This window comes from Hypomesus nipponensis, chromosome 1, assembly GCF_054491055.1.
Source record: "Hypomesus nipponensis isolate SF chromosome 1, ASM5449105v1, whole genome shotgun sequence".
NCBI classification, from domain to species: domain Eukaryota; kingdom Metazoa; phylum Chordata; class Actinopteri; order Osmeriformes; family Osmeridae; genus Hypomesus; species Hypomesus nipponensis.
In genome coordinates, this window is record NC_140361.1 from 12569440 (window position 1) to 12589639 (window position 20200).

A 20200-nucleotide genomic window follows, 5' to 3' on the forward strand; every position below is an offset into this window, starting at 1 on the left:
GCACCATTAAGAAGCATGAGTTTAGTCCATGGCTGCAGTGTGATTATGATATTACTCCTATCAAAGCAAGGCAGTAAGCCAAACTAAAATGGGATGAAATCAAGCTTCTAAACAAACAAAAAAACTTGGTAATTTGAACATCTTTAGGTATCAGACTATTTTATGCAGGAAATGCCATTAACGTTGTGTTTTGGGGATACATTAGACACATTCAAAGTCGTAGTTTGATAGTTGAAATTCAGTTTGATCTAAAGTCAGTGGCATACAACCTTGTAGAACCTTATAGAACACATAGAAGTGCCATGACTTACATTCCCATCCAACCCTGCATACGTATATAACTTCTCCCTCTGTTCCAAGGTTTCATTTTGCTATCTCAAGAGGAAACACGCCTATGTTCTCACAAGTCTACTTTAGAATTCATATCAGTCAGAAACAGTATAAACAAATGCGCCGGCATGGCCCATACTTTACCGTTTCCTTGCATATATTTCTCTCTTTGTTTTATTTTTGGGGGGTCCTGGACTGTATGGAGGGAAAAGAGGGAAAGGAGAAAGACTTAAACATCCTCAGATATCCCTGTGTTGAATATGAAAATATATTATGGCATAATGTGTTCAGTATGCAAGCTTGAAGGAAACCATATGAAAAGGCCCAGACAAAGAGCCTTCTGTGTTCCAAGTGCAACGAGCAACGAGCTACCCCTCCACCACCTACCCCCACCCCTTCCCCTCTGTCTGCTTCGGCTGAGGGAGAGAGAAAGGGGAGAGAGAGAGTCACACTCGAGGAGGGAGGGAGGGAGAGGTAGAAGGAGGTGTGCAGAGTATGGGAGCAGCTGAAAAGGGGCAGTACAAACTAACCTCTGCGCACAGACAGACCCAGCGGAGCTCAGGTGAGCAGCCTGCCCATTCTAACAACACACACACACACTAACATGCACGCTGGATAACAACCATTAGCCGTAGAAACACTCATTGTTTTGTGAAATGCATGGCTGCAGTCTTGGACACTGTTCGAAGTCACCTGTAGTCAATTATGTTGATCTTCAGGGCTAAGGCTTTATCAGACCTCTGGAAGAGAGAGAGGGGTGGGGGGAGGGGGGAGGGGGGGGAGGGGGGGAGGCACCGGAGGGAAACGGAAGAGGGAGGGGAGACAGAGAAAGTTAAAACCGTTGTTTGAATAGATGACAAACATCTGTGTGCTGCTGTTGTTGTTCTTTGCCGCTGGGGATCCTGCAGAGGGGGGTAGGCTAGTAACCAGCACCGTGCTCTGTGGTGCTCTGTGGTGCTCTGTGGTGCTCCGCGGTGCTCTGCGGTGCTCTGTGGTGCTCTGTGGTGCTCCGCGGTGCTCTGCGGTGGTCTGTGGTGCTCTGTGGTGCTCTGTGGTGCTCTGTGGTGCTCCGCGGTGCTCCGTGGTGCTCTGTGGTGCTCTGTGGTGCTCTGTGGTGCTCCGCGGTGCTCTGCGGTGCTCTGTGGTGCTCTGTGGTGCTCCGCGGTGCTCTGCGGTGGTCTGTGGTATCCGCTAGCCTAGCCTATTGTCCTGACTGTGTTCAGAGCGTAGGCAGCCCACTGTAACGTTAGATGGTGTATCTAATGAAGATCCGAGCTGGACTCTGGGTTGACTTACACACGTAAGTAATTGCTTCCTGTGAGCACAACAGGTGAGGCCTATTAACTGTTTTACAGGGGGCTGACAGTACGTTTTGTTCGACCATATGTTTCCACATAAACTAGTCAGTGACATCCAACTCATTTGAGAGGGGTAACCCAGGATGCAGCCATACCACCGAGCTCTTTTTAAACAAGTTGTTTTAGTGTGAGGAGAACAAGTACAACCTTTATTCCACCTGCACTTTTGGTTTTAGCATTGATGCTTTTCTTGGAGAGCCTGGAAATCACATGCATGTTTCGCCCAGTACCGTCGTGCTAGTGTGTTGATGTTAAAAGTGTTTTAGGCCCGTTCATTTAAGTGTTTTGACAAGGCACTCCTTCTTGGCATCGTGTTCTTCCACCCACACCTACTGTGGGTGTGTGTCTTCCACACCTAAGGTTTCCCACACTATGGTTTTCTGTGTGGGTCGAGCAGCACATGGAAGACAATCCATTACAAGCTTTTCCTTTTAGCGTGATTTAGGAGAAAGAGAAAGAAAGACAGAGAGAATCGGGGAGGGGGGAGGCATTTCTGAAGTATTTTAGTGATGGTGTTTTTGATGCCTGTCATCACCCCTGCACAAGCCAAGGCATGCGGACCATCACAGGCTACTAAGAATGATGTAGCAGGAATGTCCGTTTTGGAGCACAAACCCAAATGATTTTCGAGTGCTGTCACTGAATGGCCCTTTGTGAGGGCAAGGCAGAGAGTGGCCCTGATGAAGCTGTGTGCGTTTATGCCTGAACAATTAGTGCATGCCACACTGTAATGGATCTAGGGCAGGGCCATGGAATATATGCACACACACACACACACACGCACACACACACACAGAGACACACTCACCTCACAATCACACACACACATGCGCACTCCCCACACAAGCATGCACACACATACAGTTTGTGGCCCTAGGCGTGTTTTCATAGCGGGATGTCAGTCATGGTCTCCCTCAGACGTCTTATTATGGGATAGGTAACGGATACACTTGAGATCCCGAGAGGAATGCTCCCTCACCTGCCGTCCCCACATCACACACATTCCACTGTGCCGCGTCTCCCGCCCCGCGGCCCTGCCCTGCCCACCCTGCAGCAGCAGAGGAGCACGGCTGAAGACCCGTCGGCCTTGACGTGAGGTATTTGAAACGTAGACAGACGTGAGGCGGTTGGACTGCGCGTGCACCCTGTGACCTGGGGTACACCGCACGGAGCAGAGTAGCTGTGAGAGTGTCCCAATGTCGAGAGGGAGGGGTGTACGTGAATGATGAATCCCTCGTTCTCTCTCTCACTTGTTCATCTGTGTTTGTGCTGCACCACTCCTTCACCCCGGCTGGAAAGAGCTGGCGAAGGGATGGGCAGCCTGGCTGTAAATCTGTCCCTGGGTTGAAGACACACAGGAACCTCATGATTATACAGTTAAACATCCTGAGGGGTGACAGTCTCTGTAAATGATATCCCTGGTTTTAACTACCTGGGTCAGTGGGGAGCACTTGGGGGTGAGGGGAGGGTCGGGGGGGGTCTGTGAGGGGAGGGTCTGGGGGTTGTGGTGGGGGTCAGAGGAAGAGGAGGTGGGGGGGAAAGGTGGGGGGGACAGGTGGTTACCAAGTGGTACCTTTGAACTTGAACTTCAAGGTGAACGTAATTGGAGAACAGATGGAAGAACAGAGGGATGACATCGGATAGCTGGAATGATGGAGGGATGAAGGAGGTCAGGGAGAGTTGGGCAGGTAGGGTATTAGTCTGTCTCTTTGATATCGGTCCGACAGTGACATCATAATAACAACTCTCTCAGGAGACATGAGACATCTAACCCTAACTACAGTACATTTACCGGTCAAGAGATGCACAGGTAGAATGTTAAGGATATTCACATGACTCGAACATATGTCTTAGTTTTGCTGGTGCTGTGTTTGCCAGAATCTTGTAATCTGTTCCAGTAATGTCCATTTAGATAATCTCACATATGTTCTTTGTCTTGTGAAGACTAAACAGTTCCAGTTTCGATCATGAAGAAGGTCAAACCCTTTTTAACTTTGTGTTTGATGTGCATTTCAAACTGCACTTGTCAGCCTATTGTTGCATACCTAAGAACCTTCAACATCAATGAGATCCTGTTGAAAACAGAGATCTCAAACTTCAATCTGATCCATTCACTCGCTGCCAGAATAATGTAAACTGACAAAACCAAATCGGATCATAAAATGCCGTTCTGCAGCTTCAACATGACATTCAGATGGAGGGTAAAATATGTCTGTTCTCTACAGATCAGGGGGAATCAAAGGTCTCTTGTCAGAGATCCTAAACAATACTGTCCTTCTTCTCTGCCTCGTCTCCACACACACACACACACACACACACATGGGTGCACTAGTGTGGAAGGCATTTACTGGGAACAACGTGCTGTTGTGTTTGGGGGGCGATTGTCTTTATTTGGGGTTGTAACGGGTCACATGTGAGCGACTGCCTCAGCTCTTGTGTTGTGAAGGAGGGGGGAAAGGTGGGGAAGGGCAGGGTGGGGTGATTGGGAGACAGCTTGTGCACGTACAGTACAAAGATGACTGCACGTCTGTTGTTATTTTCCTACCCCATCTTAGCTAAACAACTCACCAGAGTGACACATCTCAAGAACCCATTGGGGTCGGGGAAACGTACTGAGGTCATTTTGAAAAGTAAAAAGTCTCAAACTTCAAATATTTGGCGACGTGAATCCACACAATCCATCTCCAAAATCCGAAATCAAGACCCACATTTTCCACCAGATAGGTGAAACCCTTTGTCTGGAATTGCTCTTGTAGGGCCCTCCTTCTTTTGAGAAGTGGTGACTCACAAACCCAACAAACACAGCCCCCATGTGCTTCAAGGAGAGACAAGTCTGGTCAAGGATGAGGACGCACCAACCCTGGTTATCATTATCATGGTGCCAGTGTGTTTAATAACACAGTGGGAGAAGAATCCCATGATATGCTTTCTGGGATGTGTGACATGAAAGAGGATCCTGACCACAGGAGTTCTTCTATGAGAGCTGAAGACATGAGTCCCCCTTTAGTTTTTTCCTGAAAACCCATCACACCATACTGTACTTCATTCCAGCTTACATTGGCAGCTCCAGACTACTGTTCAAGGGCCCAGCCCTGACGCAGAGAGAAAGCAGATACCTTGGGTCACTTTTCTATGAGATTTCCAACATCCACAGCATAATGAGTTGTGATCTCCCTTACCCAATGACCCCCCCCCCCTTCCTCCCAGAGTGGACCACTGGATTTATCACCGTCAAACTTTTATTATGAAGGCGTTTCCCGAGTTTCCTTTTCCACCCTTCCACCATGCTAGCTCATTGTGGGGAGACAGATCTTCTGCCACACATAAGATGAGTGGGTTTCCTGCATGCATGTAGGTGGAGATTTATGATATTTGGCAGAAAAGATGCACATTAAAAAGCATTACTTGCAGGGGGGCAGCATATTATCAAACTTTGTGGAAACCACACGACTTTCTCTGAAATATACATCTCTTAAATAGTGTAGTATAAAATTGCAGAGTTTGTTTCAAAACCCCAATTTCTTTGGGAATGCTCCGGAGGGACTTTCTTAGATAGCAGGCCCTAACTTTCATCTCACTGCAAACCGATGACCGCATGGTTCCTGGGGTATGTCTCTGTGGGGGACTGGGAGAAGGAGGAGGATTTAGATGCTGTGGAAAGCCTGAGCTGAGCCCAGACCTAACAAACAGCTGTAAACGGCTCAACGTCCCCATGCTATCTGGCGGTGGTTGATGTTTAGTCCATTATTCTTTCCCATCAACAGATATATAGGCCACAGTAGTAGCACAGTAGTAAATGTAGGCTACATAAAGACAGCGAAAGTTCACTCGGTAATGTGTACTGTTTTGCAGCATCCAAATGTATAAATGTTGATGGGAAGAATAAACCCGTCTTTGATTTATCTTTCAGGTGGCAGTGCACATGAGGAACACTCATTTGGGACAAAGAAGATCAACTTCCCTAACCTCAAATATCCCTTTGCTCTCGTTCCACAGTGTGAATGGAAAGCCAAGACTTATCTAAATGAATGGAAGTCTACCAGGCTGGATAAACAGCTGACTTGCCTTAACACAGACATCAGATGACAAGACCTAGACAAACACAGAGGTACCTTGAACAGGGCGAGTGAACCGGGAACTCAAGACCCGTGGTCCACTAAATACATGTCAAAGATAACATCTCATCATTTGCTTAAAGCTAACATCCATCAAGCAAACATGTCTTGTTAAAGTACTCCGTGATCTGAGGTTAAAACTCAGGGGAAGAGATCAATTATCGTGTTTATAGAAACAGTTTTCTGGGGGGGCTTAATGTACATGGAATCACACAGGAAACCATCTGGATAAGATATAAACGTGCAGATGAAAAACAATAAAGCAAATCCTGCTGAGGTCTTGGAGGCTCTGAATCCAAACAGCTCTTTGGAGTAACCTTTTAGAGTGAAATGTTATTCCTAACGTGGCCCTAACGGCAGGAAGCTGCTTTACATGGACCCCCTCCTCATCGGCGCTGCTGAGTTATGGTCGTCCAAGATAAAGAGGGGATCATTTTCTGGAAAAGAAAAATAATCTGTGGGAGAGAGATTGCACTGTCGTCAACAGACATGTTTTGGTGTCTCGCATAAGAAAGAAACGAGGAAGAGAAAACGCCTGGGTCGGAAAGAGAGAGAGAGAGAGAGGGAGAGAGAGAGGGGAGAGAGAGATTGAGAGAGACAGAGAGATAGAGAGAGAGAGAGAGAGAGAGAGAGAGAGAGAGAGAGAGAGAGAGAGAGAGAGAGAGAGAGAGAGAGAGAGAGAGAGAGAAGCGATTGACACAAATAGAAAGCTGGACGGTTTTGAGTTTGCTCTTCTGCTCGATTCACAGAAAAGCACATCCCAATTGTGAAATATCTTTGGCCTCCGTCCATGGGAACTGGTCCAGGGTGCTCCGGCGCAGCCTCTCCTGGGAGGTCCCGTTAGATTGTGAAGAGCTCCGTGTGTGAGGAGAGAGCCCTCCTCTGTTGAGGATCTGCAGGAGAACACTTCCAGGGATCACTGCGGAACGGAGCGACGTGACTGGCGGCCGTCGCCGGGTCATCTGAGCTGCTCCCTCACGGCTTCCTGGTCGTGTGTTGGCCTTTTCCTCTCCGTCGTCCTTGCTCTGTGTGCCAGAAAGGACTCGATCCTCCCTGCGCACTCCAAAACAGTGACCCTCCCTTGGAACGTTACATAGCTAGAGAGGGCTTCAACTGACCAGGGAGGAGGGGACTGCTCAGGACCAGGACCGGACCACCTCCACAGGACACAAGCTCTCCCTGAGAGCAGAGGCAGAATACTGGGACGGACATGGAGACTGAGAGGGGGCACATGTCTATCAGGAGGGGGGTAAGCTGGAGCCCTGGAGGGCAGAGGAAACCGCTCCAGGTGGGGCAAGAAGCGGTCAACCTTGTCACAGAAAGCAATGCCTCCTGGGACGGGAGGGACTACACAGAGGTCAAAGGGCAGTCAGCTTTGGCCTCCAGCACCAATCAGATGCCTCGAAAAGCAAGTGAGTCTCATGTCTGTTCATTGTGTCTGTTTACATTTAGCCCAGGCCATGTACAGCAAACAGCAGTTGCGTGCGTGTGCAGTATCTGTTGTTCAATGTGATGACATTACACTCATGAGACTTGTTGACTGGAATAAGTAACTCAATATGATTCACATTTGTTCAGAGAGCAGTTTTGAAAAGATGACAGAGGCACTTCTGTAACGCAGCTCAGATGTGCAGTAGAGTAAGTCATGGAGGAGAAAGGTCATTACTGAGGAGGAGAGCAAGGAGACAACAGTTACAGTTGGAACACAGCCAGGACTTCGAACTTCAGAGACAGCCTCACTCTCAATGAGACATCTGTTTCCTTGCCGTTGAAACACAGGCTGCCCTAACTAGCAATGGAAATGCAATCAGCACACCACACTTACTGTAATGGGCTAAATCTTAAATCAGTACATACCCACTGACCCTAATGGACTAAGTTGTGGTAAAAGTAGTTCGGAAAAAGAATCCATAATTGATTCTAAAGATCATTAGTCTCACAACAAAGATCTGAGTGTGTGTAGAAGAAAGGGCACAAACATGTTAGCCGAGTAGCATTGTTAGCTCGTAAAAACCTAATGGTGGGAAAACCACCCTCGGACAGCCATAGGCTGACAGGGTGATTACAGTACATGAAGGTTATGACAATATTGACAGAGTAGACCATTAATAGAATCCAACATGGCATTGTGTTTTGAGGAAACTCAGTTCAGACACACCATGGTGTTCCCGTGAACAGCCTATGTCAGGGCATCTATAGGTGGAGCAAAAAGCCCTTTCTCTTGATAAGATCAGGAAACATCATTGGATTGTTCTATACTTGGCGTATAATTAAATGCTTAAGCAACAACAACAATAATGTTGTTGCAAGCTACTACCATGGAGCAGTGGCCCTGGCAAGTCAGATAGAGCCTCTGCAGTACAGAGGCAGCAGCACGAGCAAAGCTGGGGCTAAACCTCTTGGCTGGGGCTGTGTCCCCCGTGGGATTCAGAGGGAGGTGAAGTCACTCTCGGGCCAGTAACACCCCAGGACCTCTGTTAATCCCTGCCTCTTCACACTGCTCCACACATCACCCACCGGGCCCGCTGCCTCACCCTTTCCTCCCCCTCTCCTCCCCCCCGTCCTCCCCTTCTCCCCCCTCCGCTGTCCCCCAGCGAAAGATAACATCCGACAGACAGAGTAATCTGACCTTTGATACACAACTGCAGCCACCCCCCCCCCACCCCCCCCCCCCCCCCCCCCCGTTCCCCGTATGCTTGACTCTAATCCTTCTGCTCTGCTTGCTGAGGTTTGGGGGAGTTCTCCGGTCTGTCTTCATTCAGCCCCGGGGGAGTGGAGGTATGGAGATCAGAGAGAGAGAAAGACAGAAAGAAATACAGGGACAGAAATGGAGAGGAAGGGAAGAAGAAGAACAGCACTGATGAATGAGGTGAAAGTGTACAGACTAAGATGGGAAGAAAGACAGAGGCAGAGAGAGAGAGAGACAGAGAGAGAGAGACAGAGAGAGAGAGAGAGAGAGAGAGAGAGAGAGAGAGAGAGAGAGAGAGAGAGAGAGAGGGAGGGGGGCAGCAGTACAGGGCTTTTGCATCATTGCCAAGGGCCGAGTTATGTCTCTACTGAAGAAAAGGAAATTCCTGTCCCTCCTCTGCATGTAGAGCTCTTGGGGTTCAGAGAGGGCACACACACACACACACACACACACAGACACACACACACACACACACAGACACACACATCAGCCTGACAGACATACTGCCCATTGAGGACTAGTCCTCTCCCAGTGGTCTAATTCATATGCACGCATGACTCGTGGTCTCCTCTGGTACCTGGAGTTCTTCAGACCCAAAGTCTGGGTCAGGGGTGACATGGAACTGATGTAGGCTCCCCTACATGTCAACCCTAATACCTACAGAGTGAAGGGCTTGTTTGACTTGTGTTGGTAAATTTGAGATAGGGCTGTGTAGATCAAACTTCCTCCTCCACTGGCATCAGTTGGTAGTTCAGTCATGGCTCAATGTCATGGAAATAACCTGAAATAGCTGCTTGTTTATCCTACTAAGCTTCTCGCTTTTGCTCTGTGTACATGTGCATCCAGTTTAGTCAGATGCAGATAAAGGCTATCAGTATGTGCGTACTGGCTGGTGCTGTACCACCACACCATAACAAGATCAAGGTCGAAAAGTCTGTACACCCTCTGATAAGCGTCCAGAGTTCTTTTTAATGATTTTGCTATGGGGCATCCTGGCCTGTTCTTGTTGATGCTTTGCTTCTTGGAATGAACGTTAGTTCTAGTTTGGAATTGCGAGGATCATGCGCGTGTGGAGTTGTTCAGTAGAGTGCGGTATTGAGAGCAAGACACTCACCCTCTCCGCGCGCAGTGTGCGCTGGACTGGAGGCGAGCTCGGGCGCACTGTGGACCAGCATTTGCAACGAAAACGAAATCCGATCCTAGCTCTAGATTCAGAAAGGGGGTGTGTAGGTCTCAGACACAGTTAAATTGGAAAAGCTTGTGGAACTGCACAAAAGCGCGGAGTTCTGAATTTCAAAGGTAAGACAAGAAAGCGAGGATGCTTTAATATAGCCCCATTTCCCGGTGACCAAACTACTTTTCCGTAGACTGAGCAACATTTTATCTGTATACTTATATGACGTTTTCAAAATGTAAAATGCCTAACGATAAAGTTTGGAATGCCTTGTGTGGACTCGTATTCAACAAGTGTAAAATAGTTAACTGTAGTGGTTTAGGGAAAGGGAACATTAAACGACTGCTGTTATATACCCAAATGTGCGTTATTTCATCTGCATGCATACCAACTGTAATACACGTTTAGCGTCAGTATCAGACACATAATTGAAAGTTAATTCAATTGAGTTTGTTGCCAGGTCTCGGGTGGGCACTGATAGCTGATGTCAATTTACTTGGCACTCCACGAGATCCAATTTACGCACTGGATGACCTGGACCTTATCAAAGCATTTATTCTTACATGTATAACGTATTTATTAATACATCAAAATGTATAAAAACGATGTTTTGCCATTTTTATACTTCCTAATTTAATTGCTTTTAAAAGCAGCTCTCGGTTCCCAACGTCATCTGCCTTCATATCAGACTAATCAATCATAGGATCCGCACGCCAGTGTCATCTGATAGGTAGTCTGCTGTTCACCAGTGGCAGGGATTACCGTAAACATAAATGGTTCACTGGCAACATTCGTTAAGTGTTATAACAGGACAACATAAACCCCAGGCTATTTGCACTACAAACGCAGGACATCTTACTTACTTTATTGGGAATCTGGAGTCAGTTACCACCCACAGTGACAGCTAGGCTATCAACAGGTAGGCCTATTGGTGCATGTTGCATTCTGACCCGTGTTTTGGTCAGAATTTCTAAGAATTTCGCTTTTCAAAAATGTTGTAAACCTATGCCTTAAGATAGATCATTGCAACTTTATTAGAAACGTAGCCGAATGTCAATACGTTAACATCTTAATGTTGCTCCTTGTCAAACAATGTGATGCATAGGCCTATTTATGAAGCAAGGGCATATATTCACTTTTAGTTTTTACCGGTTTCTTACGTCTCTCCAAATATCATTCATGCAGGCGGGAATGCATTCCAGGTGTTAATTGCACGGAGAGGTTTCTAATCCTCCTTTAGTCATAACAAAGTCACCTTAATATTTTATAAAACAAAAACTAGTTTGAACAAGGTAGTGCAAGAGGTTTTTTATTCAACCACAGACTTTCAACTGCCTTCTGTGGGTTAATTCAATTAAGTAGGCTATAGATTTCTGTCTCTTAAATCAAAGACAGATGCACTACATGCCTTCTTGGATAAAGCTGTCGTTCTGCCTTTCAATGCAAGACTGCTCTGAGGCTGCGCCAGGAAAACGATGGATAAACGTTACAGCTGGCATCATTGAGAGTAGGAAATTGATTGGCACATAATTGTTTCAAACAGTGTACCTGGATCCTCGCTTAAGAGCAAGATGAAATGCTCGCTGCTGTGCCTGCCTTTCTGGGCCGGTGATTGAATTCCATCACGAGGAAACGCAACCATCCACATTCCAATCAATTACAGTGATATGTTGTTTTGGTGCCACTCCTCCCAAATCATGTGCTTTTGAAAATCACGGAATTTCACCGATGCGCAAAGGGTCTTATCTTTAACGTTTATAAATGATACTGCAGTATTCCGTGATTCCGTGACATGTCTGTTACACAATACACTTTGGAGGGATGTGTTTCCCTGAATGCTGCAGATGGGCAGACTGTAGTGGCACTTGATAGGAGCACACAGTTCAAGTGTTTAAGCACCAATCCAGAGGCGTTTCCACTTAAAATCGTGAAGTGCTGAAATGGTTTATTATGCACGAATGTTTGAGCGATAGCCTTGAAGAAATGACCAAAGGCATGTTGGAAACTCAGGCAGGGTATTTTCTCGGCAGTTGAGGAATGCTCAGGGAGGGACTACCGCAGATGGCAGAGGAAATAGTCGAGCAGCGCGGAATGGAGCTCTTAAGCCCAGACAATAAACTAAAGACACTTTCAACAAAAGTGTGTTGTTCTTTCACATTTTCAGCATAACGATCAGAAGCGCCAAGTCAGTGTTGGTTCACAACTGATATGGGTAGTTGTTGTTGTTTTAAAGGGCTCTGACTCAAGCTTTATTTTCTCAGCTTTACTCAAACAGCTTCTCACATCTTTCTTGAGAACATGTTTATTTGACAACTGTCCTCGGTCTGGTGTATCCATTTCCGATGCCCCAAATCTGTTTATAAAAGTGCGAAGTGCAGACTGTTTTTGCAATGCAACATGACTCATATTCAAATGTACAAAGAGCAATACAAGCCATATGCAGAAGAAACTATTATGTGGGTTTTTAAATTGTATATTTCTCCCCAGACTTGTAAAGACTTTGTACTTGTTGGTTCACGCTTCTCAAACAATTTACAAGCATTGTTTGAGGAATAATTTTTAGGACAGCTGCTGAAAGAGCTCGCTGTGTTTCAGAGAAGCTAAAGCAGTCCCTGTCAGATTATGAAGTACTTTGTATCCATTTACCTGTAATATTAAAGTTGATATTGAATTCAAGTTCTAATGCTGTTCTCTGTTTTCTCCTCTCATTTCTCTCTCTCTCTCTCTCTCTCTCTCTCTCTCTCTCTCTCTCTCTCTCTCTCTCTCTCTCTCTCTCTCTCTCTCTCTCTCTCTCTCTCTCTCTCCCTCTCCCTCTCACTCTCTCTTCTTTCATTCCTTGGGTCTTTCTTTTTCTCTGTCTTTCCTCTCCAGACCTGACCAGAAGTGCCAGTCTGTCAGATAAAGATCTGAAGGAGGCTCGTGTGAGGAGTCAGATCATCGCGGCCCAGCTCACCATTCCCTCCAACTCCAACTCCAGAGGAGTTCAGCTCTTCAACCGACGCAAGAAGCGAGTCAACGCCTTCACGCTAGAGAGTGGCGTCGAGGGTGGGACAGGGCGACGCGCCGCGGAGGATGACAAGCACATTGGGCCTCCTAGGAACAATCTGACATGGTCAGAGAGAGCCAGTGAGGGGAAGGACCGTGAACGAAACTTGAAGAACATTGCCTCTAAACCACCCTGGTCTCCCACTAGGCTAGCATTCAGAGGAAGTGACATCATGGAGGAGCCAAGTGAACCTGTCCACGAGATGGAGGATGTGGCGGACAGCGTCATACAGGAGAGGCACTTCCTGCCTGTGAACGAGAAGGAGGAGGAAGGGGAGGTGAAGATGAAGGAGATGGAGGAGCTGAGGCAGGAGACACATGTGGAGCAGGAGAGTGAAGTCAAGAATGATATTCCCTTTGCTAGTGACCACAGTGGTGCAGTCCAGAGTGAGCCACAGCCGGGTGAACCAGGGGTGAACGGAGCAATCACAGAGCCCGAATCCCCTGGAGATCTCCATAATGGTTGCCATAGTGCCCCTGAGAAAGTGTCCGTGTCCCTATCCAAACAACCGTCTACCATCATCAACAGAACAGCCAGACCTTTCTTCTCTCCCACCACGGTCCAGTCCCCAGACACCCGGAGCCCAGTCATGGACATCCCCCCTGCTCCCTCTTACTCCACCCCCCCTCTCCCTCGGCCCGTGGCCTTCTCCCCTCCCCCTCCTCCCCCATCCTACCCCACCCCCCCTCTCCCAGCCTTTACCTGTCAGTCTCCGCAGGCCTTCTCCAGCCCCCTCTGCATGTCTCCCGCCATGTCCCCGTTGCCCCCCCCAGTGTGCCAGTATGCCCCCCCCTCGGCTCCCCAGGTGTCTCAGTATGTCCCGCCCACCCCTCCGGTGACCCAGTACGCCCCTCCCACAGCCCCTCGCCCCTCCACCTTTGTCCCAAAGCCCGCTGCGGATTGGAAACCGCATGTGCAAATCAAAACGGGCATCCTGGAGGAAGGCGCGGCCAGACGGGGAACCCGGAAGTCCATGTTTACGTTCAAGGAGAAGCCGGTGATGGCTCCCAACCCGGAGCTGCTGTCCCTCGTTCAGGGGGCTGATGAGAGGAAGAAACACGGACCCAGGTGTGTGGTTGAGCCTGCCTCCGAGGAGGAGCTACTGGCCCTGGGGGCGGAGGCCTCCAACTTCCTAGCAAAGGAGGAAGTGAAGCTGGAGGAAGCCGCAGTGCCAGAGTGGTCCACCACCCTGAAGAGCTCCAGGACCCGAGCCCGGATGGATCACAAGCCTGAGCAGACCCTCACCAACGCCACAGGGAAGGGGGCGGAGCTGTTTGCCAAGCGCCAGTCCAGGATGGAGAAATACGTGTTGGAGAAACAGAACGCAGGCCAGCGTAGATCTCCCTCCCCCACCATGTCTCTGCCACCATCTTGGGTGTATCCGTCTAACATGCCTGGGCGGGTCAAAGCCATCGCTACCAACTCCAACATCAGCGATCAGCTCTCACGGACCCTCAAGGCCCAGCAGCCTGTCCAGAGGAAGCCCAGCGTGAAGGCCCCGCCCCCCAAGCCTGAGAGCCCCCCTCTGGAGAATGGCTGTACCAAGATAGAGATGGACCTATCCAGGCACCAGCCATACCAGCTCAACTCCTCCCTTTTCATCTTCAACCCCATCAAAGATCCAAGGAGCTCTCTGCCCAGGGGAGCACCGCCTCCCAAGCCTGTGGTCACGTCTTACTCCCGGCAGACCTCCCTTCCCACCAGCCCCTCTCCCCACTTCAGCTCCCAGGCCAGCTTAAGGCCTGCCCACTGCCTGTCCCCCCAGCACCCTCTCAGCCCTGTCGGAGGGATGGGACCTGGGGACCACTCTCACCACTACGGGGGGGCTCCCCGCTCCAGGCAGCCCAGGATCACCTCCCCTGTGTCGGCCTTCTCTCCCGAGCGAGTGGCCTCCCCTCGGTCAGGGGCCCAGGCACCAAGGCCCACCTTCTCTGCAAAGAAGGCAGGGATTGAACCGCAGGTGTGGAGGCCTTCTATCTACTTCTGATTCTCTGTTTACATGACCATGGCACAGCAAAGTGAAGGAGTGCTACAATACTGTAGATATTGCACACAGGATAAGCTTTGCATAGATTATTTTTGTACACTAATAGATGGATGTGTCTTTTTTGTGTTTTTGTAGATTTAACAAGTAGATTTCTAGTTATTGAATGCATTTTTGTATATTTTATTGTAGTCATATTAATGTATGAGAAGGCTGTCATGCAGCTAATCCCAAACAGGGATATCCGAAAGTAGTAATTAATCACTTTAAGACTAAATATGTGCTTTAAGATGGGTAAGTCACTGTATCCAGAGTAACTAAGTGCACTTCAGCAGTCAGGTCTGAATAACTTTGAGATGAGAAATGGCTTCACACATTTTCCAGTGTTTTTCTGCCTCAAGTCTCCAGGCATCCAAGTGACACTGCCTTACAAAGCACTTTAGCAGATGGTCTGGCGTCTGTTTTATGATCTATGATTTGCAGTTTAATATGGACTCACAGACATGAAAGTGGTGGTGAGGAAACTCCCTTAATGTCTTCATTTCTTTAGGGGAATCAGCCTATTTTAGCTTTTCGATGCTCTCTACCAAATTATATGGTGTGTGTGTGTGTTTCAAATCTATTGATGTTTTTAATTGTCAGGCTGCATGCTATTTGACGTAATGTGCACTGTTTTATGACTCGACAGAGCAGTAATTCCAGGTGGACTGTTTAGTCATCAAATAATATACAGCTAGGAACATGAAGGAAGGCATCAAGACGTAAATCTTGATCTGATTGGAAGGAGAGGCCAGAATAATACTTTCTCACATGAAAGACATTTTTTCTTCTTCTCAGATCTCTTGTGTACTTCTGCTGTCTTCCTGTCTCCTTAATGGAAGTCTTCTGTTTCCCTGTTTCTTTCCTGATTAAAGCTTTCTTCTAACCTCTTCCTGTGAACTGTCTGTACTTGATGTGCCTCAGCTTTGTTTCCTACTTTCCCACTTTTACTTTCCCTGTCTGTATTCACAGTTTATGAACCGCACAGTGCTTTTTTCTCTAATAACTCAAACTAGTTACTGGACAACACAAGGGACTTTGTGTTCTCTTGATATATTGAGAGAAATATCATTTCCAGCACTAAAAGGGTGCTGTTGTCGATGGGGAAACCCCCACTAAGAACTTGAGTGATCACATCACAGACCTCTGACCTGTTCCTTTGAATATGGGAATTGGCTCCAGGGTTTTACACCTTTCCAGAGATGGGTTGACCCTAGCCTGACCCTTGCATGTCTGCTGTGAATGCTGCTCGCTCTACCCCGAGGCATACGTCTAGGCTCCACACACACACCTTTTGTGTCCTAAACTGTCGTTGTCTGGATCCCAGAGGCCCCTCTCTGTGTCAGGGAGCAAACAGTTGCTGAAGGTGCAAAGCTTGGCAACAGCACCAGGAGAGTAACGGCACACCCCTCATAAAGGTTAGTCACCTCGGCCAGGCCAGCTGACAGAAACCTGAGAGACCCATAGGAGACCCGTATCGTCTCTGATGTCCTGTCTTGAGGGAGGAGTACCCTGAGACAGTAGGTGTTGTGGCCTCTTTGTCGTCTCGGAAACCAAGTTGTACTAAACGGAGCAGGGTCATTCGCCCAAACTTTTGAAAAGGCTTTCATGGAATGTGTGGACCAAATGTATATTATGTCAGTCTACTCACAATATGCTGTTCAAATAATTCCCTGCTCTTACACTGTTATCTTGAGTTTTGTTGCTGTGTATATAGACAGTACTTCTTCGCATTAATAGCACCTTGAGGCAAGCATGGCTGGAGTGTAAAACTACATTCTCTGTCCTTTTTATGCAGGCAATAAAGGAGTCCCCTACAACCCCAACCCAGACCCCCACTCCCACCAGAACCCCCCAGTTCACCAGACGTTTCAGCAGCCCAGAGGGACCCAGCAGTGGGACCTGGTCCCCCAGCCTCCAGACCAGCCAGCTCCCCTCCTCCACCCCCTCCAGAGCCCCCCACACACCTATATCCAGCTCCCCCGTCTGCCCACCTTGGGAAACCCGCTGCCAATCCCCCATGGTGTACCAGGCCAGTCAGCCCTCCTCCACCCCCATCTCCAGATCCCAGCATCCATCTACAGCCACCTCCCCTGTCTCCTTGGTCAGGGAGAACCGCTGCCTCTCTCCCAATGTCAGCAGCCTCGACTCCAAGGCCAACCACCGCATCCTGGCCAAGAACATCATCAACGCCGCCAAGCGCAAGAACAGCCCATCGCCAGGCGCGCTGAGCAGCCACAACCTTCCCATCTCGCCACTAGGGGGCCCTCACCATCAGGCCTACGAACACAGCAAGCCTCCCTTCAGCCCCTGGCAGTCCCGGGCTCTGGGGGCCCAGTCTCCCCCCTTCACCAGCCCTCCTCCCATTCCCACCCAGCTGATCCGCTCCCCAGTCAGGCTCTACAACACCCGCTCGCTGACTGACTCGGACGCGTCTGTGGAGTCGGAGGACTCTGGGCTGAGGTCGCCTGGCCTGCGCAGCTACAACACCTGCCCTCGCGGCTGGGGAGGCAGCCTGAGGGTAAAGAGGGGCAGTGTCTCTACTGACCTGTAGGGGGAGCCTCTCTCAGTGAGCGTCTTCAACTTTCTGAGGAAATTTGCGGAGGGGAAAGCGAGGGTGTGGGAGGTGTACAGGATGTGGAGATCATATACGCAACTCCAAAAAACTTCTTGGGCCAAATCGTTCAGGGTTCAATCGTTAGGAATAGGAACTGACAGGAACTTGAAGGGACTGATGTTTGGTGGTGGTTTTACCAAATGTGGACGTAGAGGAATGTTCAGGTCTCCATTTACAAGACCAGCAGAGGCATCGACAATGAGGACTTTAAAGGGACACTTTCCTTATATTTTCTCAACTCTGACACCTAGTTTAATAAAGCGAAAGAGAGACATGTTTTACATTAAGGGAAATTAAGGGATCTTTGTAAACCCAAAGTCGCTCATCATCTGTAACTTTTAATATGGACCATGTAAATGAAATAAATAAATATGCATTCAGGCAGTAATTGAATATAAAAACAGCATGAATTTGACTAGGAAAAGCATTCAATTGTACTGGAACTACTGTAGCTTACTTTGGACAAAAAAATATAATTTAACCAAAATGTAATAGCTGAAGTATACCAAAGACTATGATCTGGGTTCTGCACATTGGAACAGTGTTACATAATTTCCTCCCATCACAATTAAATTGTAATGCCTCAAAGTAGAATATGATTTGGCTTTGTAGATATAGCTCAGCAGAAACATAGAGTAGGAAGGCATGTAGTGCTGCCTTGAACTGACATTTTATTTGTAGTTTGTATTTGTAATTTGTAGAGACAAGTCAAACTTGAGGGGAGTTACACACAAACACATAAAGTAGAGACCGCAGGGAGTCAAGAATGTGTAAATATAACACATATTGACAATGCTTTCATAAAAAAAAAAAAACTATTTGAAAGTTGATGCAATAGTACATTCATAGAACAGACTATAACAAGCACATTAAGGTTGGAGGTAGACTTGATGAGATTAATTTCCTTCTAACATTCCATAACCTTTCTCATGCAATAGTATGGGTACATTCATAATGGTATATCGTTAGAACAGTATCACAAGGCCAAAACATACATTGCTGTATATCATTGTTTTCACCCAGTGGGAGAAAAAAGCTTCACATGCATAATCAGCACAGTGCAATAATTCATTTATCACCTCTGTGTACAGCGTGTATGTTGCTTCATGTACTCCATTTCTTCAAATGAATGTATCGTTCTACAGATAGACTGGTAGAGAGAAGTGTTGAAAGAGAAGACGTATGTAGGTATTTGAGTTGGGGACCAAAACACCTATTCAATAAAACCCATGTTATGTTTACAATGAGATATAAGGAAACCAACTGGTTTGAGATATTCTCACAAGATGTGGTGTCCCTCTTGCTTGTACTGTCAGCAGTGTTTGGCTTTATAGGGCCTGGACCAGGAAACTGTACCTGTACTGGAACTGTCGTGCACCAACAGGGAACTAACTCATTTGTGGACAACAAAGACATTGCTAGGAAATCTATTGTTACTAGTTTTAGAGACAATTGTGAGTGTTTCATGTCTGAGGATGACTTTATTGAAAGCGTTTGACAAAGAATCATAAGGTGGAGGATAAGATGATGTTGCTGTACAATAACTGACTGAATTGAGTTGTGATAAATTGATTCAGTGAGTAAGGATGGATGGTATTTCACTTACATTACTTTAATGCACACATACACTCATCTAGTCTCTCTAGATGTTTTGTTTTTAAAATGTTCACTTGATTTTGCACTTCTAGTCATTCAGCTCTGATGGCACAGTTTGGCATGACTTCCAATGTCTCAAACAGGTGTCATTCACACCAAAAGTAATTCTGCCCGCCTCAGACCCTCTGTAAAGGGTGAGACCGACCACACACTGAACACATTGTCCCATAATGGCCTATCAATGTTTTCAAAGCAATTATAGCAGGAAATGTGACGTTCTTCAACTTTCAGCAGGCCAAGGGGTCACATGTGTTCCTCTGCCCCCCTCCTCTGCCCCCCTCCTCTGCACCCCTCCTCTGCCCCCCTCCCCACCCCGCCCTTAGGGGGACAGGGGGACTAGGACACACACAGGAGTGATCACTGTCAAGCTCCTCCGACACGTACACAGGCGCATCAGCAGATTTCTGAGTGTTTAAACGGATGTGTATTTGGAGTGACAGGGACACCTGTTGCATGGTGACTTGCCACCTTGGCAGAATTGCCCTGTGGCTTGTATCATGGAGGGCTTCAATCTAACCCCGACTTCTGCACTCCCATCACGCCCAGCATAGCCAAATCTATGGACAAATAATCATCAGGGTTCTTTGATTTTGTTCAGATTTCTTCTTTTTTTTACAGGGGGCACTTAAAAAATGGGTTGTCAACCATTAATGTCTCCTTACTGTAAATACGTCTTCCCATCTTGACCCTGTGTTGTTTAAATTAATGAACACAAACAAAATAAAAGTGATGACACTCTAATTACAATTATTTTGTGTCTGTGGTGTGTTTTCTCCAGACTCCCAACAGATCATTAAATAAAAACCTTATTCTTAGTATGTTATAATGTTCAAGACATGGTGGTATGAGTTTCAGTGCCCACTTGCAGCTTTAATTATCAGAATGAACATACAAACACATTACAGCATGCTGTGCTCTGGAGCAAGGAGGGAACCTAGGTCAACCAGTTGTGATAGGAGAACACAATTTAAGAAAAGTTATTTTAACTGAAATTGTAGCCTAAGGTAGTGTAGCTTCAAAATGCTTCATACAAGCATAACGTGCCGGCTCTCCACTGCTGCTGAGTCCTGCACGTTTGGAGTATTACATGGGCATCGACTGCCACCTGTAGGACTACAGATCAGTTCCAATTTAATCTGATTTTGTGAGCCTCTATTGTGAATGTTTTAATTGTTAATTAAACTCATAATTT

The 20200-nt window shown here is 47.4% G+C and overlaps 1 protein-coding gene across 2 annotated transcripts; it reads left to right on the forward strand.

The window, feature by feature from the left end:
* The first annotated feature begins 817 nt into the window (after positions 1–817).
* On the forward strand, positions 818–19758 carry synpo (synaptopodin). Of its 2 annotated transcripts, none has more exons than XM_084695372.1 (4): positions 818–892; positions 5599–7215; positions 12538–14672; positions 16534–19758. In XM_084695372.1, the coding sequence occupies exons 2-4, from the start codon at positions 7014–7016 to the stop codon at positions 17287–17289; spliced, it is 3093 nt and encodes a 1030-aa protein (XP_084551498.1). In that variant the 5' UTR covers positions 818–892; positions 5599–7013; the 3' UTR covers positions 17290–19758. The 2 variants fall into 2 exon arrangements, with proteins under 2 accessions (XP_084551498.1, XP_084551499.1); XM_084695373.1 differs by lacking the exon at positions 818–892 and having other exon boundaries at positions 5127–5796; positions 6553–7215.
* The last annotated feature ends 442 nt before the right edge of the window (positions 19759–20200 follow it).

What these genes read in the sequence shown, in the direction of transcription:
- synpo (XM_084695372.1), top strand. Translation starts at nt 7,014, where the DNA reads ATGGAGACTGAGAGGGGGCACATGTCTATCAGGAGGGGGGTAAGCTGG. An exon ending in TCAGATGCCTCGAAAAGCAA is followed by an intron (nt 7,216 to 12,537) that starts GTGAGTCTCATG and finishes TTTCCTCTCCAG; the next exon opens with ACCTGACCAGAAGTGCCAGT. An exon ending in AGGCAGGGATTGAACCGCAG is followed by an intron (nt 14,673 to 16,533) that starts GTGTGGAGGCCT and finishes CTTTTTATGCAG; the next exon opens with GCAATAAAGGAGTCCCCTAC.